Below are 26,977 nucleotides of genomic sequence, written 5' to 3'. Positions count from 1 at the left end.
AGGAGCTGGTGGATCCATCTTTTCAGTTCAGCATCTGTGCTCATCACCAGCCAGATTTCCCTTTGCAGAAGGGTGTGTTGGATTGTACCTTAAACCTGGCAGCTTTCCTGGAAGTCCTTAAAAAGGGAACATTGTCACAGAGACAAACCAAGCTTGAGGAAGCCCTTGTCAAAGCCCCAGCTTGCATCCTGCATGCAAACACAAACAAAATTCTTCTGCTGCTCTCTTGATCTCCATCTTTTCTTTTCTTGGCTGCTTCTCTGGGCTGGAGTGCACAGGCATTGAGGATTCCTTGCTGCTGGGAAAGCAGCCCATGGCTTTGGGCTCTGAGGCTTTGGACTGAGACCTGCTCATTCCCAGGGACTGGGGCAGGACACGTGTGTGAGCAGAGCTCAGGGCAGTTGAGGTGTGGGGTGTCCCCAGGGGAAGGGGACACCTGCCTGTGAGTTGTTGGGCTCCCTGAGGGAGAAACTTGTCTGTTTTGTTTGTATCCCTGCCTCCCTCTAAATCCCAGTGTATTTTCAGTCCCCCATGCAGTGAAGTCCCAATACTTTGTCTTGTGGTCAACAACTCATGGGAAGGCTGGGCTGCCCATCTCGGTTGCCCAGGAGGGCAATAAGGATTTACTGGGGACTACCAGTCCCATCATCACGTGCCATATTCCCTGCCTTGTGGTGCCTTTTAGCATCCTGTAGAGTCCCAGTATTCAGTCCTCTTTAGTGTGGCCAATGCCTGGATGCAATTCCCTGGTGAAAGCTGAAGGAGTTGGAAGCAGGGCTGGAGATGGGCAGAGCACATCCCGCTTCCTTCCTCCCACAGCTCCAGGGAGATGTGTCGCTGTCTTTATGTGTTGGCTCGTTGCACAGGAGCCTTGAGCCTCTTCTCTGGGGTCTGGACTAACAGCCAATTAACCTGCCCTCCAGTGCCTTCCTCTTTGCTTAAACAAGGGAGAGCTCACTGCTGGTGTGTTCCTCCCTTGGCGTGAGCAAACCCTGAGCCCAGGGTCGCTTGTTCCCCCCGAGCAGCGAGACCAGCCAGGGAGCAGCCTCCTGGCATACCTGGAGCGAGGAGCCAGAGCCCTGAAATCCCTTCTGTCAACCCCCTTTGTCTGAAGGAGTGTTTTGCTTCTGTAGTTGCTGCCAAGTGGTGGGGAACCAAACGGATCGACTACGCCCTGTACTGCCCCGATGCCCTCACGGCTTTCCCGACGGTGGCTCTGCCTCACCTCTTCCACGCCAGCTACTGGGAATCCACGGATGTTGTCTCCTTCCTGCTCAGACAGGTACAGTCATCCCTCTCCCTCATCTCCCTTGGGCTGAAAAATGTTTAGGGGTCTTTGTTTTTTCCATGCATAGAGGTGAAAAAATATCCTTTGCCCCTGCAGATCTATTTTCTTTCCTTTTTTTTTCCTCACCTGTGGCGTTGGTGGAGCTGCACACATACAAACTTCATGGATGTGCTGTCACACCTATTTGGTTTGGGGCTGTTTGGTTTTTGGGCTCTTATCATCAGAGCAGGTTTCAGATGGGCTCACTGGGGATCCATGGAGAGAGCCCAGGGCAGTTTCCTGTCAGATCCATAGTGGCAAAGGTCAGTGGCACTTGTTTCTTGAAATGATCTCTGTGCCAGGTCAGATCTCAAGTCTGAAACTGACACTTCTCAAAGGACAAATAAAACCAGCACCAGATACAATAAAACCAAAGGGGAAGTTTTATATGAATTCAACATGAATTGATAGGCAGAATGCAGTTCTCCATTTTGCCTTTCTAAGTTATTGCTGTCTCCTCTAGGAGCTCATTGGGATTTAGTCCTTGTTCCTGCAGCACAAAGCAGTTCTAGGGCCAGGAGAATGGGGATTGCTGGTGTCTGGAGTCTGACACCTCAGATTTTATCAACCTATATTTGGCCTAAAATTCAAATTTACTGCCTAAAACGTGTTTTTTTCCTAAAAGAAATATTTTCCCTTCAGTTCCTTGGGGATGAGGGGGAGTTATTTGCCTTAAAAAATATGAACTCTCCAGGGAATGACACTTAGAGCATGGAGCTGAAAAACAACAAAACTCAAAGCAACTCTGTGGTTTGTGTTGCCCACTTGGTACCGGGTTTGCTTTGCATTAGCTCTGCTGTTAAATCCTCCCTGTTCTCCTCCAGCCTCCTCTGCTGCAGCTCTCAGTTATTTATGATTCTGTTGGCAAACTTTCTTTCAGTGTTATCTTCCAAATAGTGTGAGAACCATAAACAGCAGCAGTGTCAGTGCTGGTGGCAGCTGAGCAGTGCTGATAACCCAGTGAGACCCTTCTCTTCCCAGGCTGTGTCCAGGCTCTGCCTGCACACTCCTGGCTGGATGGTCCCACATCCAGCCCAGCCTAACAGGGCTGGAAAGAAGAGAGAACTTTCACTATGCACGAGGGGGAACAGTCATGACAGTCTCATATATAAAATATTCCACTTGTCAAATAGCCAATCACTCAGGTTTCAGCCCAAACCTGGCTCTGTAGCACTGGGTGGTGTTTCAAACCTTGTGGCTTGAGTACCTGGAGGTATCTCTCCATCCATTCTAAACCTGCTGGTGCCTCCCTGGGTAGCCTGGCACCCTCTTGCCCAGTGCCTGTCTCTGTTCATTTCCCTTTCTTGAGACCAGGGGTTTTCTCATCTTTTGTCTTCTTGCTGTCCTTTGCCAGCACCACACAACTGCTTCCCCTAATAAGGATTTGTTTCTAATGGCCTTTGAAAGTCGTCTCTGGACAAAATGTAAAAAGAAGCTGTTGAATAGTTTCATTCTCCATAGATTAAATCTTGTTAAAACAAGCCCAGATAGGATTCAAAATACATTCCTGATTTAAATAATTTTCAGTAAAATTTGTTATTTTGTTTACATTGGATTTCCATGAGCTCCCGCCCCAGCAAGCTCATCCTCCCTGGGGTCCTTTTTCCATTTCCCTGGATGAAAACCAGCTTCAGCTCTGCAAAGAGAGCTGGCCTGTGTCAGCCAAGCTCAGCTGGAGAGCTGCTGACCTTACAGAACATGTTCAGGACCTTGTAAAAGAGTCCACATTTAGGAGGCCTCTTAATTTTTTGGTCACCAGGGACTACTGGCAGTTTTGGAGTTCTGTGTACAGGGTCACCTCCCAGTCCTGCAGTCTTTGAGGTGTCCCCCAGCCTTTGGGTGTTATTCTTCCTTTTCCATTCTAGAAGTTAAGAGCAACCTAGGTAGGAGTTAACCCTCGTCTCTCCATGTTCCTGCCTCCCATCCTCATCCATGCCCTGGTGCCAGGCAGGAATTGGCTGCTTGGCAGTGACATTCCACCAGCACAAAGTCCTGGAGTTCTGTCAGCCAAGATGGACAGACAGCCTGGGCTCTGCCTCACATGCAGCCAAGCCAGAACCCTGTGTGTCTCCACAGGGGTCAGATCAGTGAGAGGAGCAAAAGCCACGGGACAAGAGTTGGGAATTTCAGTAGGAATTGGAAATGAGCTGAAGGAACAGCATCTGTCGGCATGGGGCCAGTCAGAGCAGCTGGTGCTGGATCTGTTGTGGAATGGGGAAGGCTCGTGTTCCCTTGCAGACCGTGGGAAGGGGACTAAGGAGTCCCTGGAGGAAGGGCAGGTATCTCAGTGCAGAGCTGTGTTTGAGTCAGTTCTGTACCTCCTGACAATCCAAAATTCCTGCATCCCAGGCAGGATTAGGTCAGCGCTGGCCACAGGCTTTGCCAGTGCAGAAAAGGCCACTTGTCCTGTCAAACCTGCAAGGTGACAAACTCAGGGGCCTCGCTCCAGGCACTGCCCTTCCTCACTGCAGGCTCAGGAGATGCAGAACAGCCAGGCAGGAGGAGAGGGCTGATGCCTTGGGGGGATCTGTCCTCCTGCAGGTGATGAGACACGAGAACTCAAGTGTTTTGGAGCTGGATGGGAAGGAGGTGTCTGTCTTCACCCCCTCCAAGCCCCGGGAGAAGTGGCTCCGCAAGAGGACGAACGTGAAGCTCCGGGTAAGGGGGGGTTTGGGGCTGCACAGGCTGCTCTCATTTGGGCTGCACAAACTGTTCTGAGGATGTGGCACAGACAGAGGGTTGTGTTGAATTGCTGGGCTGTTTTAATGGTTATATCCTACCTGGGTGCCTGTAAAAGAGCAGCCCTAAAGATGTGTGTCAGCAAGGTCTCCTCTTAGCCTTGAGTCTGTAAAACACAGGAAGCGTTGGCTGTGGGTCAGGGAACGACTCAGAATGGAACATCTTTTAAAGTCCAATAATACCAGTTCTCAGCTCAGTAAATGCCCTTTGCTCCCAGTAAAGTCTCCAGTTTCTGAGAGGGCAATTCTGTGCTAGAACTGAAACAATATCAGCAGATTTCTCTGGCAGCTGTGCGTATTTTTCTTAATTCCAAAGTGTGAGAGTTAATAGAGAGTATCAGAATTGCACGTACAGCCTGCCATGGAAATTGGCTCTTGAGCACTCCAATCCATCCATCAGTTCAGGGCACAGAGCCTCACCTCTGCCACAGGTCAAATTCTTTCCCAGAGCTGAGGGTGGAGTGGAGGGGGGGAATGGCACAGAGAAACCCATGCTCCAATTTGTGCAGTTATATTTGGCATTTCCCTGTGAGGTTGCTGCAAACTGGTTTTTTTTTTTTTGTTCCTCCTCCCCTCTTGCCTCATGCAGAATGTCACAGCCAACCACAGGATCAACGACACCATTGCTAATGAGGATGGGCCCCAGACCTTAACTGGGAGGTTCATGTATGGTCCATTAGACATGGTCACCCTCACAGGAGAGAAGGTACCGCGTGTGCTGGGGGGTTGTCACCATGTGGTGACAATTGTGGGACAGAGGTAGCGCTGGTCAGTGCTCCCTTGGTTCCTGCTGGGGTTTGCTGCACCTGCATCCTGGCCAGGTTCTCCTGCTCAGACTTGTGGGTGCCTCCCACCAGGAACAGCATTTGTCACAGAGGTCTCCCCACCGAGGCCAGCTTTTATTGCAGCCCCTGATGTTTGGGTGCTGCCTGGCTCAGATCCGTGAAGTGCAGAGGGTGGGAGCAGGACCAACCCTGCTGCCACCCAAAGGGGCTCGGGTGGGATGTCCCTGTGCCCAGCCTGTCCTGCTGGGCGTGACACAGCCTTGCTGTCCCCAGGTGGACATCCACATCATGACCCAGCCACCATCAGGGGAGTGGGTGTACTTTGACACGGAGATCAGCAACAGCAGTGGCAGGATTTCCTACGTGATCCCCGAGGAGCGGCGCCTGGGCATCGGCGTCTACCCTGTCAAGATGGTGGTCAGGTGAGGGGTTTGGGGCTTGCAGGAGGAGCAAGGAGGAATTGGATGGTTGTGGAACATGGTCCCTCCTGTTGCTGGGTGGGTTCAGAGCCTGGTTTGCCAGCAACAGAGGCAAAGCCATTTGTACTCTGCAGCTGTAAGGGGAAAATGCACATTTTATTCTGGCTCCTGCATCTACCACCAGCACAGGAATTGAGCTCCCGCTGCAGGAGCAGGTCTTCTGCACCACAGGGCCTCGTGGCCATCTGCAGAACTGCACGACTGAGCATATTTTAAAGACCATAAACTTGTCCTTGAGGGACAGGACTTTGTACTCGTGATGATTCACACCCCAGGGGCTCCAGCTCAGTTCCACTGCTGATGCTGGGCTCTGGGAGAGGGAGGAGGAGAGCATCTTCTTGGTGGTGAACCCAGCAATATTTTTCTGGGGGTAACTGTTAGTTACCTGCTGCCAAGGAGTGCTAATCCATCCCCACTTGAACACAGGGACCCTCACACAGTGCCTGTTCCTACTGTAACCAAGGGTGGCATCACAGATGGAGCCTTTGGGCCAGATGTGGGAGCTGCTTTGGGCTCGTGTTGCTCCGCAGGTCCCGGTGATGCCTTCTGGATATTTTGATGCCTCTAAACACCTGCATCCCTTCCCTCAGGGGTGACCACACGTTTGCTGACAGCTACATCACGGTGCTGCCCAAGGGGACGGAGTTTGTGGTGTTCAGCATCGACGGCTCCTTCGCAGCCAGCGTCTCCATCATGGGCAGCGACCCCAAGGTCCGCGCCGGCGCCGTGGATGTTGTAAGGTCAGAGCAGGGCCTGGGGCAGTTGATCTGACACCAGCCTTGCTCTGCAATCCATTGACTCGTGGCTTTCCTTCCAGGCACTGGCAAGACCTCGGCTACCTCATTATCTATGTCACGGGCCGCCCTGACATGCAGAAGCAGAGGGTGGTGGCGTGGTTAGCACAGCACAACTTCCCCCACGGGATCGTGTCCTTCTGCGACGGGCTGGTTCACGACCCGCTGCGGCACAAAGCCAACTTCCTGAAATCCCTCATCACTGATGTAAGCCTGCCTCTGCTGAAATGGGATTGTGGCACGGGTTTAGATTGCTCCTCGTCCAACCACCACTGTCAGCACCAGTCTCTTGGCAGCAATGTGACCTGCAGTGGAAGATTAATCTGTTCATTTTATTTTCATTCCTTTATTGCTCTACAGAAGTGTCTATGCTGTTAAATTGTGTTGCCTCTGCTCTGCACTGCTCCATTTCATCACTGCTCCTCAAACCCCTAATGGAACTGAGGCAATAGAGCCTCCCTTCCCCTGCCCCCCGCCCCCCCCACATACACGTTTTTCACCTGCTTGGTGGCTTTTTGGCTGCCTGTGGTGGGAACAGCAGGGTTGAGAGGGGATGGAGCTGCTGCAGAAATGGCTTTGCTGGGAGACTCCACAGAGATCTTCCCAGTGTTTGACCCTTGGGAGGTCCTGATATTGCTCTGCCCAGAGCCTCAGGGAAGCTCCAGAGAGAAAAAAGTTTTTTGTGTCTGCCAGGTGAAGGAGCTGCCAGTGTCCCAAGCACTTTCCCTGCCTTGATTTGCAGGAAAAGCTTGTCCTTAACTTTCTTAAGCTCCCTTTTCGGCCTGAGTGTCAGTGGAGGGAGCAGCTGGCCCTCATGTTTTGGACCAGGGTCAGAAATTCTTTTTCCATCTCCCTGACCTGTGGTTCTGGGCTCAAAGCTGGCCAGTGTGTGGTGGCACCAATGTCCACACCTCCCCTGCTCCAGCCCACTACAGAAAGGGTTGTCCAGGAGCTGCTCTCTGCTTGGAGTAGAGGCAGAGGTATCTCTGAAAAGCAGCAGGTTTTGCTGCCTGTCCCTTCTCCCTCTGCCCAGCAGGTAACAGCCTGTGGAGGGGAACATTCCTGGCTAATGATTCCTGCACAGGTTTGCAGCTCCTCTCCCACAGTGACAGCAGGGAAGTGTGCAGCATCCTTGTCCCCTGCAGAGCTCAAGGAAAGGCCATGGATCAGCAAGTGGAGATCTACTCTTGTATCTCTGTCACTCCTCTTGTCACGGCCTGTAAACATCCCCAGATCTGTTAATCAGCACTTCCCTGGGTGGTTCATTATCCAGCTGGGAACTTGCATTAGTTCCAGTGACCTGAGATTCCCACAAATGCTATTGGAAAACCCAAAGCCCAGCCTGCTGAGCAGTGTGGGGTCCTGTGTGTTCTGACCCTGCTCTCTGTCCCCCCAGCTGCACATGAGGATCCACGCAGCGTATGGATCCACCAAGGACATCTCCGTGTACAGCTCCATCAGCCTCCCACCCACGCACATCTACATCGTTGGCCGACCCACCAAGAAGCTGCAGAGCCAGTGTCAGGTAGGAGCCAACTTGGCTGAGCCCTGGGGGTGCTGCCAAGGGCCTCCCATGGGAGGGAGGTGGGAATTTGGTCATCACAAGTCTGGTGACTGAGCTCTAGTGTTGGTGGGAGCTGTCCCAGGTAGCAGAGCCCCATAATGGCTCTGAGTGGTTCCACGGCTGGTGACCCCAAGAAGCTGGCAGAGCGAACCCCTCTGGCTGCCAGCGGCTCTCAGGGAACCGTGTCCCACCCGCTAATGCCTGCCCTCACTCCGCAGTTCATCACGGAGGGCTACGCAGCCCACCTGGCCCAGCTGGAGTACAACCACCGCGCGCGCCCCGCCAAGAACACCACGCGCATGGCGCTGCGCAAGGGCAGCTTCGGGCTGCCCAGCCAGGCCGAGTTCCTGCGCAAGAGGAACCACCTGCTGCGCACCATCTCCTCCCAGCCCGCAGCCGGCGGCCACCGGCCCGAGCGCACCCAGAGCCAGTCGGACAGCGACAAGGACAGGGACAGGGAGCGCAGCCAGAGGAGCATGAGCATCGCCACGGGCTGCTGGGGCCGCAGCGCCGCGTCCCGCCTGGAGTCTGGCCTCTTGGGGCAGAAGTAGCCAGGCCAAAGCTGGGATTGTCAGCTGCAGCCACCGGAGGAGAAAATAAAAGGAAAGAGGGACGAGGCCAGTGTTTCGGGCTGGAAGGGTAAATATGGTGCTACTCTAATAACACGGTGTTCTGGGAAGAGACGGGATGTTTCCCACACAGAATGTGCAGGCCTTGCAGCGGGAGCGTCGGGTTTGGGCGGCGTGAGCCCGAGGAACAGCTGGAAATCGGGAGGAAGTCTCCAGGTCAGGACGGCGCTCCCTCCTGCCTCCTTCTCTCATCCAGGGTCAGTGACTGTAAATAGGTGCCTCCTCGCCTTGTTAGCCATCCACACGGGAGTGCTGTCCTCAGAGCCACAGGGCACGAGGCTGGGGGAGCTTGTTCTGGGCTGTCCTGGGAGTCAGGTGGGGGCTCTGGGGCTGGGTAACGCCGCTCCCCCGGCCCCAGCGGGGGATTTGTCGTGGGCTGTGCCAGGCAGAGCGACCGAGAGCTTTTCCTGGACAGAGAGCTCCACGTGCAGCCACTTTCTCGAGGAGCTGGTGCAGTGCAAAGCTGAAGCTGCATCGAGGCCGATGGCAGAGGCAGAATGTCGGCAGATTCGTGCCCAAGACAGCGGGGTCATTATTGTTATTACTGTTATTTTTTAAACAGATCTTTTAGAAGCCGATGGAATTTAATGTGGTGACCTATTAAAAGAGGAATACAAGCTATTTTGTTTGAGCTGTTACAAACCTCAGACACTTAATTGCTGTTAAAGTCTCCAAATAGTCTCGCTATGTATTATTTCCAGCAAGTAACCACCATATATTTGGAAGCAGCTGAAGGCACTCAGCAGCTGGATTGCATTGCAGTTCTTCTCATCCAAATGCAGGGTCTGACTCTCTCAACGTCCACCTCTGAGACCTTTTTTCTTCCCAGGTTCTCTCCAAGTTCAGTAGCAGCTTTCATGGGAACTAGACTTGCATCTTTTACCTATAGTTACTGAACTGTAAAACCTCATTGTTTTTTGCACTGATGATTTTTAGAATGGAAACCTGTTACCATCTCATGTAGCTACACCAGTGTTTGTAGTGCATGACAATGAAATATTGCTAAGCCAGGGTGTGTGTGGATATCTATACATATATACACACACACACATATATATATGTATATATTTAAAAAAAAAACGAAAAACAATCTGTGCAGAAGTTTTTCCAGCAGTAAGGAGACTGTAAGGAAGTGTGCCAACAATGTCAGGCAACCTTAAGAAAAGGCCATATCTTAATTTTTCTGGTGTGTTTCTCAGTGGATGTGCCTGAGGCACTGTGTTTGTGCTGCTGGAGTGAGCTGGCGGGCATGTGGCAGAGGGCTGGCACCCCAGTGACACCGAGACAGGGACAGAGAACAGTGCCTGGAGCCAGGGCTTGCCAAAAAGCCCCTCAGTCCTGTCCCTCCCGGGGCCAGCAAAGGTTCCCTCCTTGCACACACACAGGGGTTCCACGGTGCCCATTCACAGACTCCAGTTGGCCTCTTCACGTGGAGATTTTCTAGTCCTACCGAGCTCCCTGACTGTGTGTAACCCTGCTTTCCCCACCACACTCTCCTGTCTTTATATCACTTTCTACTTACGAGGATCTTATTTATAACAGAGAATTTTTTAGACTGGCTGCTTCATTTTCTTACCAGTTTCAATAAGAACGGTGCAGGACGGCCGCACTGAGATACACAGCACTGTGAACGCTGCTCTGCTCGCTGCCTCTGGGCCACGCTGGACAAATCCAACTCATCCAACTCATGTGCTCGTGGTGTGGAGGGTCCAGGCCGAGGCAGAGCAGGGACAGTGCAGAGCTGCCGCCAGCATCAGAGCCCCTGGAGCGCTCAGACCTGACTGCAAAACCTTTAACCACTTCTCTTTGGTAATTATCCGAGTACAGAATGTACCTGATGACTTTTTGTTACCAGAAACTGACTTCCCTTTCTGCTGACTCAGATTGGCTTTCTTGGAATGTACATCCAGAGCTTTTACTGGGTTTGAAAACAATGAGAATTTGTCCCAGCTTTTTGCTAGCCGAATGTTCTATCAAACAGATGCCATCTGAGTAGGAAGCCAAGCCACAATCCATCCTGTGAAGTCACCAAACCAATCACTAAATAATTTCTGCAAATTTGGATATGGCCTTTGCAAAATTCACCTTTCCTCCAGGTCCAGGACCGAGGCATGACCTGTACATTTTCCAGTTGACGAGTTGTTCACATTTTCTTATGTGTAGATAGTGTAAAACAGAGGCGAATGTAAATGTTCAACATAAAAAGTGGATATATAAAATTGAAAGTTATTTATTTATGTAGAGGAAAAAAAATGTCTGGAGGGACTGGAACCTTCAGGGTTTATTAATATTTTAAAAATGTAGCTTTTTGTTTCAGGCATTATGTACAAAGCAATTATTTTACGGACCAAGTTTAATGTAACTGTCAATGAATGCAGAAGTGCAATATGATACTCACCCTCTCCATCACTTCATGTTTTAAACAGCTCCTGACCACTTAGCCTGACAATCACAGCACCTCCATCCTCATCCTTTGTTGAGCTTCTTGAACCTTGCCCGGGTCCTTCCCCTGGCCCCCCATCCGTTGCCATTGTACGGATCCAACATGGAGAAGCAATTGTAGAGCAGGATCTTTATTGCTGCAATAATACCCTGGGAGGTGGGTGTAGTTACCAGGAAATAATGCCACCAAGTTTTTCTTCACCAACTCAGTCCCATCCCCTTCTCCATCGCTCAATCCTCAGCCGCCCCCATCTGGCACTCATCCCTCTGAAGCAGAGATCCACACTCACAGAACAATAGCAATAGTTTCACTCTGTGTTTATAACCTGTTTGTCCCGAGCTGTTTTGGAGAGCAGTGCATGTGACCCGATGCCTTTCCACATGTATGGAAGTGGATCCGTTTGGACATGGTGAGGGAAAGATGAATGTATATTCCATCCTTACTAAAGGGGCACTGTCAGGGTAAAGACCTAATTTATCCTTGTTACGAGTAACTTGTTTGCTTTGAAAGGAGAGAATGGGAAGTTTCTTGTCCTCCTCCCTCGGCCGTTGTCTGGGCAGCCCTCAGTGACAGCCCACGTCCTGTTCTGCACATCAGCACAACACAGCCTCGGGCTTTGGGGTTGCTTTTCCGTTTCCATGGGAATCAAACTCTGCTGCGGAGCTCAGATTTTTTATGAAAAGCAGCTTTTTATATTACTGCACCCTTAGGCCGGACTTTCTACCTGACACTGTCCCTTAAAAGTCTTTTACAAAACCAGTGAGAGGAGCCCGTGCATTCCCTCTGAGTCGTTTTCCTGGGTTTGCTCAGATCACTCAGTCAGATGAGGCGAAATCCTAATACCAAAAACCGTTTACAGTGTCAGGGGCACGAGCCCAGAGCAGAAATCAGCCAAAGGGTCACCACCACCCTCCCAGCAGCCGCCGTGCTTGCTGTAGCAGCCCCTTCTTCAGGTATCTCCACTGTTTGCTGCATTTCCTATTAGTTTTAGAAGCCTTACGGTCCCCTTCCTCTGCCTGTTGATACCCTCGACTGTCAATTTTATACCAACGATGTTAGTTATATTTTATTTATAAAAAATTGCTCTAGGGGTACCAGCTGTGCGTGGGGAACCAGCGGGGGATGCCCGAGGGCGCCGGGTACGCCCCGCGTGTGCCGTGCCGATGACTCGCGTGTGTGTGGCAAACCTTGTGTACAACTTCCTTCTCCTCCTTGCTGTTAGTGCATCGTTCCAATGCCTGGTGTGCTTCGTGTACAGTACCATTGTGAGTTACACAGATTAAAGAAATGGGAAGGCTTTTCTCTGTCTGCTTTTTTTGGGGTGGGGGAATACTCTAGGAACAGACAAGTCATCAGATGTGAGCAGGTGCCAGTTTAATGGGGTTACAGCCATGAACAGAATGAAGAAACCCTCTGTGGAGATCAGTCCTGCAGGACCCCATTTGTCCTTTAACCCATTTGTCCTTTTCTTTTTTACAGTTTGCAGATTTATGGACTTCCCAGCAAGGGAAAAGGCTGCTGTGTTCACTTCAGAGCAGCCCTGGGCCCTGAGAAGCCCAGAGCCCCAGCGCTGCCCAGGGCCTGTGCTGTGGGGAAGGGACATGAGTTGCATGCAGGAGCAGAGAGCAAGGCAAAGCCACCCCTGCACAAAGCACACACCTGCACAGATGCCAGTGCAGTGTGCCAGGTCAGTGCTCCCCTACCCGAGGAGGTGAAGCTGCAGGAAGGCTGGGAGAAGCCCTGGGGCACAGTGGAGGGTGGCACTCGGGTGCAGAGGAGCTGCAGCCTGAGCAGAGCCACAGCCACTCCTCTCTGAGCAGGCTCAGTGAGTGCAGAGAGCCTGTGAGCCAGATCCAGCAGGGAAAGGGGCATGGGCAGCCCCTGAGGGGAAGAAGTGGCAGCCAGCTGTGTTTTGTGGCCTTTGTACACACCCTGTTCTGGCCACAGCATTGGCTCCTGCCCCCCAAAGCCCAGAGCACCCTGAGGTGCTCAGCACCCTTGAGCCTTTGCCCTGGGTGCTGCTGAGCTCCTCCAGCATCCAGAGGAGCACTGGGGCAAATGGCTCAGGTGCATTAGAGCCACACTGGCCTGAGCTGGGACAGGGAGGGGAGAAGCTGTTTACTGGGAGAGGAGCCACTAAAGTCACTCTCCTTCCCAGTCAGTAACTTACAGAGCAGCTGGAAAGGGCCCCTGGGGAACATCTTGACACGGTGCTGTCTGTGTGGTCCAGAGGCAGAGGCTCCCCCGGCCTGGCAGGGGCACTGGACGGGCTCCAGGGCTGGCTGTGCCTGCCCTCACTGCAGCATCCCCGTCCTCACCTGGAAGGCCAGCCCATCTCCACGTGTGGCTTGCTGCAAGGGACACACAGCACTCACAGCACTCCTGCCCAAGCCTGCAGGACCACCAGCACCACCCTGGGAGCCTGGCAGTGCTACCAGGGCTCAGCTCATCCCCAGGGTGGAAACACAACCCCTCTGGGTGCAGCAGCTCCCTGGCTGTGCCCAGACCCCCGTGCAGCTCATGCTGGTGGCCAGTTCCCACTACCTTGTTAATCTCCTTGTGTCTCTCCTTGCTGACGATTTCTTCCAGGACTTCCCCGTCCCCCTTAATGAGCCTGCAAGACAAACACAGGCCCAGGAGCCCTGAGGGTACTGGCCAGTTCCTGCAGCTGCAAAGGTGCTGACCCCCACCCCGAGGGCACCTGCTGTGCTCCAACTCCCCCAGACCCAGGAGCAGGTGCTGGGCTGAGGCACCTCCAGGCAAGGCCTGTGCTGACCCACCCCTGACACAGCATTTTGTGACTTTGTTTTCGTGTCAAGCTTAAACAGCACAGCAGGCTTTGCCATTGCTCCCGTGCGATTAATGTCACCACACTGCAGCAAGGACAGGAGTGCTCCCCTGAGAACTGAGGGCCAGCTGGCTCTGCCCCAGGCTGTGGGCACTGCCTGCTGTGTGCAGTCAGTCACATTGGCACAGCAAAACACTCCTAGTGAAAGCATCCCCCGTCACCCTACAATCCACAGTGCCTCAACCCATGCAAAACCTCTTTTTTTCATAGAATTCAGGTGTGGTCCTGGCTGCCCCAGGAAGCTGCAAAGCCATTCAGGAATAGGAGCCAGTTTAGGCCTGAAATGCAGCCAGGCTGGGGAATATCTTGCTGAGCAAATTCCAAGCAGTGTTGGAGGCGGCTCACACCTCCAGACATGAACAGAAATTTAATTGTCTTCATTACGTGCCTTACAGGGAACCGACCTTTGTTCCACACCTCCCTGAGCCCTGCAGGCTGCCTTCTATTTTAAGACTGGACTTGTCATACCCAATTCTCTTCAGCATGACGTTTTCTGCTTGCTGAGAAGATGCAGTTTATTAAAAACTGGGTCATTTCTATTTGGCAGCTAAATGAACTTGGGTTTGATCGCTGTCTGTAACCCCACAGGGCACATTCTCCTCACTCCCACCTGGGTGTTAACCAGGGCCCAGGGCTTTGGAGCTGAAAGTAAGTGGATGCAGCAATGGGATACAGCCCAGAGTCCCTTGTGTGGAGCCCCAGCACAATTCAATGATTTGGTGTCATTGTGTCACTTTCTAGGTAAGTCACACAAGGCCTGATGAGAGGGGACCTGTGAGGGGCTGGCTCAGGCCTTTGCTGCTGAAGGGGGTTCAGGTGTGGTGCTGCAGTGCCATGGACAGGCATCCTCCAGGCCCCCAGCCCACTCAGCATGGATGGGAATGGAGAACCTATCTCCCTCTTCCCCAGGGTCATACCTGGTTCTCCCTGTTTCGGGATCCACCACTCTCCTGATGACACTCTGCCTCGCGTCCCACTCCTCCTTTGTCATTGGCTTCATGGCCTGGATCCGGGATTTCTGTTCATCTGTCAGAACTGGACGCAGGGCTCAGTCAGAGCTCTGCTCCAGGAGAGGGCACAGCCACCAGGGCTGCAGCCCATGGACAACATTCCACACCCCTTTCCCAGCGGTGCTCGGGATGTGGAGACAAATCTCACAAAGAAAGGGACACTTCATATCCCTTTGGACCAGCTTTGCCAGGATTTACTGCTGACTCTGTCCTTCCATTTGGCCTCTTTGTTCCCCCCTCCCATCTATAAACCACATCCTAACACTTAACAAACCAATCTCTGTGGCTCAAGGGTGGGCACCGTACACAGGAGGGAGGGGAGCCTGGGGCTCCTGCCTGTACCCAGCCCTGCTTCCCTCAGACACCCCAGATGGAAAGGGACCAGTACAGGCTCCAGCAGGAGGGAAAGAGCTCCCTTACCTGGCCCAGAGTCCACCACTGACTCCTTCTGCCACTGCTCCAGCGAGGGGCCGGGCACCTCTTCTCCCTTGGCTTTCTCCTCCTTAGCCCTCTCCTTTGCCTTCTTCTTTGATTTCTTCTTTATTTTTTTCTCCTTCTTCTTCCTCTTCTTTTTGTCTTTCTGTTTCACTCGCTTTTTTTTGCTGTCTTGACTCTTCTTCACTTTGGAGTCGCTGTCACTGGAATCATCACAAGAGGAGCTGGAGGAAGAGGAAGATGAGGAAGAGCTGGTGGATGAAGATGTCCCAGAGGAAGAGGTACTGGCCTTCCTCTTCTTTTTGTCCTTTCCTTCCTTCTTCTTTTCTGCAATACACAAGAAGAGGGTGAGTGCAGCAGCCCTGGCCCTGCAGCAGCAGAGATGTTTTTTATCCCCCTCCCAGCCTGGTTTCTTTCCTGCCTGGAATTTCTCTCTGTGCCCACGTTCAACCCAGGATGCTCTGTGGTACCAGGGCAGCTCATGGAGGGGCTGAGAGCTCTGAACTTGTCAGAACGAGACTAAAATGAGCACAAAGTGCAGGACAAGGTGACAGACACCAACTGAAACCAGGGACCCTCTTCTTCCCCTGGGCCCTCTCTGTGCACCTGCCCAGGGACATGTGATGAAAGCAAAGGCTCAGGGGCCTTCCCCACCTTCCCTGGCTGCTGCCAAGCTGGAGGTGTGCCCATGAGAGCCAGAGATCTTCTTCCTCAGTGGAGAGCTGCTGCCCTGCTGCGAGTCCTTGCTGCTCTTCCTCCTTTTCTTCTCCTTCCTCTCCTGCCTGCTCCGAGAGTCACTTTTGCTCCTGCTCCGTGAGCGCTTCCGCGAGCGGCTGTGGGCCATGGCAGCTCCTGGGGAAAGGGGGAAAGGGAGGGGTCACATCAGAGCCACGGGGCGACCAACCTTGCCCAGCAGCCCCAAAATCTTTCACTCCAGTCTGAGCCACCAGCCCTGGCAAGCTTGCTCCAGGGAAACTCCCTCCCTGCTCTGCCGATCTCCCATCACGGCCATGGCCTCTGGGAATTTCACCAACCCCCAACACGGAGCCCTGGGCAGGGAGCTGTGCCTTTGTCAGCTGCCTCGGACAAGTGTCCCCAGGCAGGTTTTCCAGCAGGTTTTCCAGCAGCTTTTCCCTGTGCTCCTGCTGTTTGTCCCTAGAGGATCAGGCTGACCCCACTGTGCACAGAGGGGCCTGCGGCTGTGTCTGCAGCTGGGCTGTGCCTGTGGTCACCCCATGGTCACCCCATGGTCACCCCATGGCACCAGGAGCTAGCAGGAGAAGCTGCACCACAGATGGACACAGGCGAGGGATGATGGACACTGCAGCCACAGTCAGCAGAACAAAACGACCTCCCCAAGTCACTCACCCTGTTACTTAAAATGCTGCAAGCAGGCACAAGCCAAGGGGAAGGATGAATTTTTAATATTCCAATTTACTCTTGGAAAACAGATGATGCATTGAGCTGCTACCCCGTCCATCAGCCCCAGGGATGCCGGCGGCCCCAGGCCAGTGTGATCCATGCTCTCATTAATTTAAAAAACAAACTGGCACCGTGGGCAGAGCAGGAGCTGGGAAACGCTTTCTCACAGCCACCTTCCAACCCCCACATTTAATCAATTGTTTGTTTACCACATTCCCAGGCAGCAATTTGGATTTGCTCCCAAGCAAATCAGACCTTTGATTGATTTCCATTGGGAAATTTCAATCAGGAAAAAACCCCAGAAGCAATGAGAATCATTACGGGCATGCAGGGAAGGATGAGAGGATGAGAGTCCTCCATGCACGCACGCCCAGCAGCTGCCCCTTGCACGGGACCTTGCTGGGGCAGCGTTTGGGACTGGGATCTTTCCCTTCTGGCTGTGGCAGCAGGATCAATGGGTCTGGAGCTGGGCTCAGACAGCAGCATCCCAGGCTGGCTGTGCCCCAAGCCGGGCTCTCACCGCCATCCTGATACCAAGAGGGGCCCACAGCGACTCCTCCCGCCCACCCAGCCCTGCCCAGGCCCGGCCCCGGCGCTGCTCTGCCCTGGGCGGCTGCAGGGGCTGGCCCTGCCCTTACCCCCGGCAGGTGCGCTGGCCCTTTAACAGTCCGTGCAAGGTGTGCTGGCCCTTTAAGAGTTCAGCACGAGGTGCTCTGTCCCTTTAAGAGCTTATCACGAGGTGCGCTGGCCCTTTAAGAGCTCAGCGGGCGCGTTCTGCGCGCGCGGCCCCTTTAAGTGCGCAGCTCTTGACCAGCCCCCCCCGGCCCCGGGGCCGCCACAGCGCTCGGGCCTGTCTCCCCCCGGCCCGCCCTCCTCCGGTGTCCTCAGCTGGCCCGGCCCGGCCCCTCCGCAGGTAAGAGGAGCGAGAGGAGCGGGAACTCACCGGGCCGGGTCCCGCCGCCCCGAGCGGGGCTCCCGCCGCCGGGGCCGCGCTGGCCGCCTCCCGCCTCCGTCCGCCGCGCGCAGGACCGGGCTGCAGCCGGGCCGCGCTCTTTGGTTCCGGGGGCCGCCTCGCCCGGGCTGCAGCTCAGTTTTTGGGGTGGATTCCAGCAGATCGGGAGCGCTCACGTTCTCCAGTGAACGAGGTAAAGGCTTCGAGACTGCGTTTCTTGGTAGCGACTCCTCGCTCAGATACAACAGCCGGTTTCCTTCCCCCGGTGTAATTTTAATGAGTTTTGCTAATGAGCAGCTCATCAGTGCCCTGTGCTAAAATCCAGCGGGGCCGCTGGGAAAGCTTCAATGAACACCTTTTGTGCGAGCTGCTCTCAGTTCAGCGCTCCACAATTACCGATGTGACTGCCCTTGTGCTCTAACTACTGCACTGAACACATCCATGGAAAGCCCCTCATAAATTCAGCAGCATCTATCGAATATCGAGTTAATTTTCCAGAGAAACCAGACGGTATTTAGCTTTTTTAGTTTGTTCAGTAGATGGAAGAGTCACAAGCTTTCAGCCAGCTGGAGGGAAGGAGGGGAAAGCACTCAACCCTTCCAATCCATCAGCTCCTGGGGGACCTTGGTGCCAAATTCAGCAGCCCCAGGCCTCTGCTGCTGCTGCTGCACCCAGGCTGGCAGAGCTGTTTTATATTTTCACTGGCTCATGTAACTAAAGCAAAGTTAAATGTACATCTCCTCCTCCTCTGGGAAGTTCTGCTGTGCTGCAGGTGGCTCCCAGAACTCAGCCTCTGCTTAGTAAGGTTCACAAAACTTTTGAAAGGGAAGACTGTGTCCCAAGAAGCCTTGGGAGAGCTCTGAGCCCCCCTAGGGGCTGGGTTAGACAAATATCCAGTGATGGTAATTCCCAGCAGCTCGGTATGAAACCCCTGAATCTCATTCCTGAGCAGATCCTTCCTGGCCACTCAGTAACACAAAGCTCTTCCCCTGGCAGAGGACAGGAGGCCCAAGAACAGCACAGAAATGGTTTATTGTCCCATTCTGCCCCATTTCCAGAGGGACCTGGGGTGCTGCTGTTCGCAGAGAGGCCAAGGAGCTTTGGCTGTTTTCCTTGTGCACTTGGGAATACTGAGAGAGCTCCTGCAGGGAATCAGAGTTGGGGTTTCTGTGCCTTGCAGAGTCCTCCAGCCCCAGCCTGAGCCCTCACTGGAATCCTGGCAGGGCTGGCTTTGCATCCCTTCCCAAGGTCAGAGCTGCTCCTCGCAGGACTCGTGCAGCCTGGGAGGTCAGAGAGGAGCTCTGGGCAGCTCGGTGTGGGGAATTGCCCCCTGCTAGCCCAGGGCACAGACATTCACGGTCTGGGGCAGCTCCTCCCCCTGCGGAGGCTCCGTGAAGCCGTCCCCGAAGCCCTCAGCCTCCACCAGCTCGGGTTTCCTGCGGCACATGGGGCACAGGCGGTTGCGGACGGCCGATGCTCTCATCCACACGATGAGGTTCCAGCGCTCCCCCGAGGCGATGGGCAGCGCCCCGTGGATCTGCCCCCCTCGGTGCAGCAGCCCCCGGCCCCCCACGTGCTCCACCTCGATGTACTTGGGCACGGGGCTGGGATCCTGCAACAAAGGCAGGGGCGTTTGTGTCACACCAGTAAAGCCCTCAAATGGTTGAAATTTTTCACCTCTTACCCCACAGTACCCAGGGAGCACCACGGTGAGGGAAAACCCTCATTCCCACTGCCAAGTTCAGAGGGAATTTAGAGAGATTCAAGCAAAATAAAACCTCCACATTTCACAGCTGCATGGGAGCTTCTACCCTTCTCTTGCCCTAAAAACAGGTGCTAGAGATGTAGGCTGAAGTCACATCTGAAATAAATCTCTCCCTCAGCACCTCCCTGCTCAGGGTTTCAGATGTGGAAAGGGAATGGTTCGTTTCACTCCAGTTTCTACTGCAAAGCTGCATCTGTTCTCTCTTCAAAATACTGAATATTGGTATTGGTAGGAATATTGCAGCAAAAGAGGCTCCTGTATAACCAAGCCATGCAAGAAATGGGGAAGGGACAGAGCAGGTCTGACTGTCAGAAGTGAAGAATTTTTTTGTTGGACACAGTGGATGCCTGGAAGCTGAGAGGCAAGGAGAGAGAGGTGAGTGGGACGTGCTCAGTACCTGGTTGAATTCCCCAAAGTACAAATTTCCTTCTGTGAATTCTTTCCCCAGGGAAACGTTCAAGGTGACTTCGGCGTTGTCGTAGTGAGAGCTCAGGTCCAGGTCCTCGTGCAGGGAGTACTTGACCACGAAGGCTTTGTGGCTGTCCAGGCAGGCTCCGCCCAGCTCCGGGTACAGCAGCGCCGTGATGGGCAGGAGCCGCTCCCGCAGCGGCGTCAGGAAAGGCTCATCCATGCCCAGCTCGTTCAGCAGAACCTGTGCCAGGACAGCGGGGGGAGCAGCTCAGCCTCCTCAGAGCTCTGCCCTCCTCCAGCCCTGCTGCTGGCTCTGCTCAAGGACTTTGGAGCAAAGGGAAAAGGAAGGAGGATCAAAGTGGAGAGGGATGGGGGAAAACACAGAGTAATAAGATTAAAAGGTGAGTGTTCTTTACAAACTCTCCTTGATTTAAATTTGGAGGAAAAGAAGCACAGGGGATGAGTCCTACCCCGTAGTTGTTCATGGTGTTGGGCCTGCCCTTGGGCATATCTGACTGCTCAAAGTTCTCCAGCTCATCCAGCAAGGCCTGGCAGAACTGCTCTGTGAACACTGGGAGCCGATAGATCCTCTTATCTGTCACGACAGTGGGACAGAGTTTGCTGGGGAGCTGCACAGGGTTCCTGGCTGCCTGTGCAGCTGCACTGAGCTGGTGGCAGTGAGAGCACAGCACCCACAGGCTCCACTTGAGCTGGGACCATTCCCTGCATCAGCCCTGGGGTGTGTTTGTTGTTTTTCATGCTGGTCCCTCATTTCCAGAGCAGAAGGCTGTGGCTGGAACTGGTGCTCTGGGTAAATCCAGGAGCCCTGCACACAGACACTGCTGTCCTTTGCCTTGAGGAAAGGAGGCAGCTCTGCCTCTTCCCTCTGCATCTTGGCAGCTTTTCTGGTAGGCAGGGAGCTTCACAGCTGCCTCCAGGGAAGCTGGATACCCAGCTCTCCTTTTCAAATACTAAAATCTAGACTGAAGCTGTTTCAGCCCAGACTAACCCCAGGAACTGTCTGCAATGGGAAGGCACCTGGGGAGGAAAGCCAAGCTTGGGCTCCCAGTGCTCCCTCGGCAGGCTCCTGGTGAGGTGTGGAACAACCAGAACCCCAGCCCTGCTGCAGCTGGAGCCTCTGGTGAGACATCAGCAGGCTAGGATGGGAAAGCAGAAAACAGCCTCTGATCCAGAGCAGAACTGCTGCCTCTCCAGAGACCCTCCTCAGGCTGGAATAGCATCCTGTGTGCCTCAGCTTGTGTCACAGCAGAGCTGTTCCAGACAGGGCCTGGGAACAGCTGTCACCAGGGAGATGTGTGTCATCAGATGTTGTTTTCTTTACCTGAGAAGGACTCGAGGTAGCTCAGGAGGCCCTGGAGATCAGCACCTGGAGATGTGCAGAACCTCTCGATTTCCAGAAACTCTGGGGCCAGGAAGGAATCCTGGTGTCAAGGGAAGGATGGGAAAATGACACAGAAACACAATCAGCCTGCAGAGCCCGAGAGGAAAATGGGCTCCCAGGGAAATACCCATCCCTAGGGAGCAAGGCTGAGTCACACTTGGGTAATACCACAGCAGGAAATGCAGAATGGCACTGGTGCTTTACCTGGTGGGGCAGGGCAGTTGCTGCTTGCTTTAGTTCGTGGTTTTTTTAGGAGTAACTGGCCAGATTTATTACAGACATGACAGGAAAGAGCCTTTCCTGGCTGGAACACCAGGAATCTTGCCTGGAGAGCACGCTGTGCTGTCGTGTTTTTCAAGTTTTAAATCCAGTTTTCATATGCTACACCTGTGCTTTAATTCAGTGCAGCTTTAGCACGGTGCAGTGCTAAAGAGAGGGAAATAAACTACAAAAATAAAAATCTCAGGTGATTTTTTTCTGGGTGCAAAAGAGATTCCAAACCTCCTGTGTACCTGCAGAGTGTACACCTCTGGGTGTTTTGGTTTGTAGCACTTGGAGATGATGGCTCTGCGTTCCACTGACTGATGGGGTAACTGTTTTCTCCTCTGCACTTCTGCCTCAATCTGCAAGTGAACAACAGAGCACACTGTCAGAAATCTGCAGGGCTGAGGGAAACAGCTCCAGGAATCTGCTCTTGTTTTAAACCAGTTATTTTTGTTTGGGGGCACCTCTGGGACACAGAGTGTTTGCTTTGGTTTTCTGTGATCACGACAAGTCCAGCAAATATCTGGAACCAAACGCCTGAGAGGATGTTCCCTTTACAGGTGGCTTAAAAAGTGACTGAGGACTTTTCTGTGGAAGTGTCAAGTGGAGCTGTGGGGTCTCAGCCCTTTCAGGCATACTGACACCTCCAGAATCTGGTTTTTGTTCTGACAATAGAGGCATTGTCCAAAATAAAGACATTTCCTGGGAGTGAGACAAGTCCTGTCATGAAGGGATTACTGCTAAGTGTGGTGGAGACAGGCTAAGCTGCCTTTGCAGAGCAAACAGCTGATCCAGACAGCTCCTCCTGTTTATTTCCCCCTCACCAGATTCATTTGTAGCAGTCCTCAGTGAGGAGAGAGTGAGCAGCCATTCCCTGGGACCAAGCAGCTCCTGTGCTCTTTCCCTTTCCCTCAGTGTCAGGCCCTGAAGGTCTTGGGAACCAAGCAGACAAATCCAACAGATTTCTCAGCTTCCTTCCTCTCCCCCTCCCTCCCAGCCCCAAGGTCACAGGGCAGGAATCTGTATCCCAGCACTGCCTAAAAAATCAGAACTGAGTTCTAAGTGGGAAATTTGGACTGGAATTGCTGCTGGACAGGGAGAGCTGTGCCTTCCCCCAGTCAGGGACAGCCACTGTCATCTGCTTCCTGCCAGCACTGAGTGCCTCCTATTTATTAGTGTAATTTCTAAGAGTCCTCCATGATGTTTATATTGATACAGCAAACCTTGTGTGAAGATCTAAGCAGATCTGCAGAGAGCCCAGGTGATTAAAAGGTGCTTAGAACCGAGGTGATTGTAAATTACAGCCAAAGTTGGGATCTTGTTTTATAAACTCTGGGTCACATTGCTTGTTGTGCTCCATTGATTCTGCCTGGGGAAATCCTGTGCTGTTCTACTCATAAATTCTCTGCTGTATGAATCATAATATCCAGTTAATAAAGCTTTAATTACAGTATGATTTACAGCCACCATCATTCTGCCAAGAATTCCTAAAAGAACCCGTCTGTCCCCTTAGTGTCAGGTGACATTGGAGCCCTGTCCCTGGCCTGGAAAGCAACAGAAATTCTGTGAGAAAGGATCCCATCTCGGGGTTGCCTTTAAAAATGATTGGCACAAGAAGGGACAAGGAAAAACAAAGGAGGGCACTGGCAGCCAGCAGAGTAAATCCAAGGAGGGAGCGGCTCGGATGTGTTGACTGACAGGATTTAATTGCAGGGTGGTGGCTGAATAAACTCCTCGCTGATGGCGCCCAAGGGGAATTCTTCCCTTGGGACTGGATCGGGACGCGGTGCAGGAACAGAGGGGCTCCAGCAAGGCCAAACTCCCCCGGGGACCGACCCCCGGCGTGTGGCACTGCCGGTGCTGAGGGATCCCTGAGGGAGCCGGGGCTCCTCATCCCCTCCCCGGGACCGGGAGTGCTGGAGAGAGCCCGGAGGGGCAGAGGGATGGAGCAGCTCTGCCGGCAGGAAAGGCTGGCAGGGCTGGGGTGCTCACCCGGCCAGGAGAAGCTTTGGGGTGAGCTCAGTGTGGCCTTGCAAGGCCCGAAGGGGCCGACAAAAAACGATGGAGAGAAACGATTTATAAGGGTTGGGGTGACAGGGAATGGCTTCACACTGACAGAGGACAGGAATTTTGGGGAGAAATTCCTCCCTGTGAGGGAGCTGAGGCCCTGGCGCAGGGTGCCCAGAGCAGCTGTGGCTGTCCCTGGATCCCTGGCAGTGCCCAAGGCCAGGCTGGAGCAGCCTGGGACAGCGTGAAGTGTCCCTGCCGTGGCCAGGATAAGTTTTAATGTCCCTCCGCACCCAGCCCATCCTGCGGCTCGGTGCCCAGAGCCGCCGGCGGCCGTGAGGGGCTCCCGCTGCTCACCTCCCTCAGCACCTCCCGGAACTGCTCCTCGCTCCGGCAGCCGCGCTCCCGCAGCGCCTGCAACACACGGGGCCGTCACCGCCGCGGCCGCCGGCACGGCCCGCTGCCCCCGGCCCGCCCGCCCCCGCGCTACCCGGCCGTGGTCCCGGCGGAGCTGCGGCTCGTCCCGGTACCGCACGTGGAGCCCGAACCGCCCCACAAAGATGTTGTCGGTGAAGAAGCAGGCGCATCCGCGGAACGGCCGGCCCGCGGACATGTTTCCTGCCGGCGAACGCGTTTCGGTCCTGCCCTCAAAAGGCTCCGCTTCCGTCCGCGGGAGGGCGCATCGGCAAATTCCCAACCGGGGCGAAAACGGAAAGCGGCGGAACTCGCCCGTTCTCTCCGCTTTTACGCTCGTTGTTTTTGCCATCTCCGTGACGCCATCGCGGCCCGGTCCCACAGCGCGGCCGCTGCCCCGCAGCCCTCAGGGCCGGGCCCGGCCCGCTCGGAGCGGCAGCGGCCGCCGAAGGTTCTTTGCAGACGCTCCCTGAGCATCCCCGGCGGGGGCGCGCGCGGGCAGCGGGGGCGCGCTCCGGGGACGCGCACGGCGGGGTGAGCTCGGCCCCGGCCCGGCCCGGCCATGGACGCGGCGCTGCCCGAGGCCGAGCGGGAGGTGGTGGTGGCGGCCGAGCCCTGCGGCTACGGCAGTAAGTTCGAGGACATCTACCGGCTGCTGGCCGAGGGCTGCTTCCCCCCCAGCTTCTGCTCCATCAAGAGGAAGAACCTCAAGCGCTACGCCCGGAAGTTCGTCGTGGACGGTGGGGACCGGGGGGCAGCGCGGCGGGGTCTGGCTGCCCTGGGCGTGCCCCGGGGGCAGCATTGGGGGGGAGGCCGGCGGGTGCCGGCCCCGTTCACACCGGGGGTGGATGTGCCGGAGGCTCGGCGTGGGGAGGGGATGCGGCTCCTGGGCAGCGCCATCGCCGCCGCCGCTCCCCGGCCGGCCCCGGGCCCGGCACCGCCTCGGGGGCACCGAGCGGGGTCGCGTCAGCCCGGGCGGCACCGGTGCTCCACGGCTGCCCCGTGGCTTTGTCGTAGCGGTGGATTGCACAGAGTTCTGGGTGTAAAAAAGCTCCGTGGGCGTGCGCAGGGGTGATTCCAGCTTAGCAGCTCGTCCAGGAGCTCCCCCGGCAGCGCAGCGCCCGGAGCTGTGTCTCAGCTGGGTTTCCCAGTGTGGAAAATGACCCTTTTTCTGGCGGCGAGGAGCTGTCAGAGGGCGTTGTTGCAGATTAACCTCTGGCATCCGCAGGCGGCTGCCTCTACTATGTGGGACCCAAGAAGGAGGAGAAGCGCGAGGTGATCGTGGACCCCGAGCGGAGGCGCCAGGTCTTCCTGGAAAGCCATTTCACCGAAATCGGGAACCACCTGGGCCAGAAGAAGACCGTGCACCGCATCCAGAGCCGGTACTACTGGCTGGGCATCGTGAAGGATGTTGTGGACTGGGTAAGTGGAGGGCAGTGACCGTGTCCGTGACACCGGTGCTGGCAGCAGTTCCGAGGCAGCAGCCACAGGAGCGCTGGTGCAGGGATGATGTCATTCCCTGTGCATGTGCTGGGAAGCCACACACCGAGATACTCTGCAGGTGAATCTTGGAACGTCCCGAGGCAGCTGGGTAGGCTGGATGTCTTCCCCTGAGTGTCAGGAAGCCTCCTCAGCCTCCTTGTGCAGAGCAGTTTTGGTCAGCATGGCAATGTGAGATTGCTTCAGACAAGTTGCTGAGTCTAGCTTTGGGCAGTTTGGATTCTTTCCAGAGCTGCCCAATTCCCTAAACTAAGGCAAGAGGAGGATCTCACTGTCTGCTCAGCTGCTTTGCCTTGTCTGTTTCATTGCTGGCAGTTCCCTGCAGCAGGACTCTGCAGCACTGTGGTTTAAGGAGTGTGCTTGCATTGCGTGGTCTGAGCTCCTCCAGCATCCTAGGGCTGAGGATTTCTCTAACCAGCAGTAAGAGGTCAAAATACAATAAAAATTTGCCTGGAAACAGGGCGAGAAATAGCTTAGCTGTAGGCCACGTTGAGAAATTTGGTTATTGTGTCAGAGAAAGCTGTCAGGTGAGCCTTGTGAAAGGTGAGACGCGTCAGCCTGTTGTGCTTTATCCTCTTTTTTTCCTGCACCTCCTTATTTTGTTGTGAGAAAGGAAAGTGCTCAGCCCTGCTGTGTCTCACGGTGCAGTCTGAGTCTGACAGGATCCGTCAGCACGTTCCCAAGTCCTTTGATCCCTCTTTTCTCTCTCCAGATCAAGATGTGTGAAACGTGCCAGAACGCGGAGCACAACAAGAGCGTGATGCGGAAAGCCCGGCCCGTCAGGGTGGAATCCCCCTGGGAAGTGCTGGGATTAGACATCCACGGTGAGTGAGTGTCTCAAGTGGCTCTCAGGGCTCCTCCCTCCAGCTGGGAGTGTGGCAGACCTGCTGCCACACGCAGCACGGGGGAAAGCTGCCGCTGCCTCTGAGGAGGTGCCAAGGAGGGCACAGCAGCCGCCCAGGCTGCAACCCGATCTCTGGGCTTGGCTGGGCTCCCTCTGTACACACACTGAGAGCTGTGGGCGGGCCCTCTTCCCCGGAACTGAGGCTCCCTTGGGTGTATCTTTGCTGACCAAGGTCACCGAAAATGTTCTGGCTGAAGGATGTTGCAGAAGAGAGTCGTGGTCACTTCTGCAGCGACTGGGTTTTTCACTTTGCCCATTTGGGGGATATGAGGGCATCACATTGATTTTTTTTGATGGCTGTTTACGCAGGGCCTTTTCCTGAGACAAGCCAGAGCAACACACATGTCCTGCTTGTGACTGACTACTTCACCAAGTGGGTGGAGGCTGCTCCTCTGCAGAAGAAAGATCCCTTCTCCGTGGCTAAAGCCCTGGCTACTGTTTTTTACAGGTGGGCTCCTCTGCTGTTGGTTACATTGCACCTCTGCAGTTGCAGAAATACCTGGTGTCCTCAGGATGTTTTCCTGTGAGAGCAGGAACTCTCCCTTCTACTGGAGAGACGATGCAATGGCTCTCAGTTGCTCTTTCCAAAGTCCTTGGGAAAAGCCTGTTATCCTCCTGTTATAGCCAGAGAAGAAAGAGGCAGAAATGTTTCTCTGAGTAGCCTGAGGCCAGGGGAGCTCTGTCCCAGTTCTCTGCAGAAGCTTTAAAGCCATTCCCAGATTTCTCCTAGAAAGTGTTCGTGTCACCATGTGACATTGTCCTTGTGGAAAACAACGTGGGGCCAGTAGAGATTTGAATTCAGAGCAAGAAGCTGCTCTCGTTTCTCCTGCTGCCTCATTATTCAAAAGCAAACAGGCGGGGCTGGTTTGGAGCAGAGGGACCAG

The 26,977-nt window shown here is 54.4% G+C and overlaps 3 protein-coding genes and 1 long non-coding RNA gene across 17 annotated transcripts in view; 2 read left to right on the top strand and 2 right to left on the bottom strand.

The window, feature by feature from the left end:
• Nucleotides 1-12,058, top strand: part of PITPNM2 (phosphatidylinositol transfer protein membrane associated 2) — a 125,276-nt gene extending 113,218 nt beyond the window's left edge. For all 11 annotated transcript variants that reach the window (XM_050980759.1, XM_050980764.1, XM_050980763.1 and 8 more), the window contains 8 exons: nucleotides 1,134-1,282; nucleotides 3,869-3,985; nucleotides 4,655-4,771; nucleotides 5,124-5,272; nucleotides 5,920-6,069; nucleotides 6,147-6,330; nucleotides 7,520-7,648; nucleotides 7,906-12,058. In XM_050980759.1, the coding sequence (XP_050836716.1) occupies nucleotides 1,134-1,282; nucleotides 3,869-3,985; nucleotides 4,655-4,771; nucleotides 5,124-5,272; nucleotides 5,920-6,069; nucleotides 6,147-6,330; nucleotides 7,520-7,648; nucleotides 7,906-8,238 (1,328 nt within the window). In that variant the 3' untranslated portion in view covers nucleotides 8,239-12,058. The remainder of the gene's footprint in view (nucleotides 1-1,133; nucleotides 1,283-3,868; nucleotides 3,986-4,654; nucleotides 4,772-5,123; nucleotides 5,273-5,919; nucleotides 6,070-6,146; nucleotides 6,331-7,519; nucleotides 7,649-7,905) is intronic.
• Nucleotides 12,059-12,116: 58 nt separating this feature from the next.
• On the bottom strand, nucleotides 12,117-17,537 carry ARL6IP4 (ADP ribosylation factor like GTPase 6 interacting protein 4). 3 transcript variants are annotated; one of them, XR_003945151.2, is made up of 7 exons: nucleotides 17,418-17,537; nucleotides 15,707-15,904; nucleotides 15,038-15,379; nucleotides 14,525-14,642; nucleotides 13,304-13,373; nucleotides 12,930-13,110; nucleotides 12,117-12,345 (listed from the first exon to the last, which is right to left on the bottom strand). XR_003945151.2 is itself a non-coding variant. In XM_030231409.2 (6 exons), exons 2-6 carry the CDS (start codon nucleotides 15,894-15,896, stop codon nucleotides 13,054-13,056), a joined length of 777 nt encoding a protein of 258 aa, XP_030087269.1. In that variant the 5' UTR covers nucleotides 15,897-15,904; nucleotides 17,418-17,537; the 3' UTR covers nucleotides 12,117-13,053. The 3 variants fall into 3 exon arrangements, 2 of the variants coding, with proteins under 2 accessions (XP_030087269.1, XP_050836723.1); XM_030231409.2 differs by having other exon boundaries at nucleotides 12,117-13,110; XM_050980766.1 differs by lacking the exon at nucleotides 17,418-17,537 and adding an exon at nucleotides 17,113-17,130 and having other exon boundaries at nucleotides 12,117-13,110.
• Nucleotides 17,481-19,770, top strand: LOC127060212 (uncharacterized). The gene is made up of 3 exons (XR_007778951.1): nucleotides 17,481-17,619; nucleotides 19,424-19,566; nucleotides 19,640-19,770. It is a non-coding gene; the product is annotated as an uncharacterized LOC127060212 (long non-coding RNA).
• OGFOD2 (2-oxoglutarate and iron dependent oxygenase domain containing 2) lies at nucleotides 18,440-24,041 on the bottom strand. Of its 2 annotated transcripts, XM_030231405.2 has the most exons (7): nucleotides 23,766-24,041; nucleotides 23,633-23,689; nucleotides 21,517-21,627; nucleotides 20,945-21,044; nucleotides 20,073-20,197; nucleotides 19,589-19,843; nucleotides 18,440-19,038 (listed from the first exon to the last, which is right to left on the bottom strand). In XM_030231405.2, exons 1-7 carry the CDS (start codon nucleotides 24,039-24,041, stop codon nucleotides 18,760-18,762), a joined length of 1,203 nt encoding a protein of 400 aa, XP_030087265.2. In that variant the 3' UTR covers nucleotides 18,440-18,759. The 2 variants fall into 2 exon arrangements, with proteins under 2 accessions (XP_030087265.2, XP_050836722.1); XM_050980765.1 differs by lacking the exon at nucleotides 18,440-19,038 and having other exon boundaries at nucleotides 19,052-19,843.
• Nucleotides 24,042-26,977: the final 2,936 nt, after the last annotated feature.

Source organism: Serinus canaria, chromosome 15 (assembly GCF_022539315.1).
Source record: "Serinus canaria isolate serCan28SL12 chromosome 15, serCan2020, whole genome shotgun sequence".
NCBI lineage: Eukaryota > Metazoa > Chordata > Aves > Passeriformes > Fringillidae > Serinus > Serinus canaria.
Note: the sequence above shows the minus strand (reverse complement) of the source record. Positions and strands in the feature narration are given on the sequence as shown.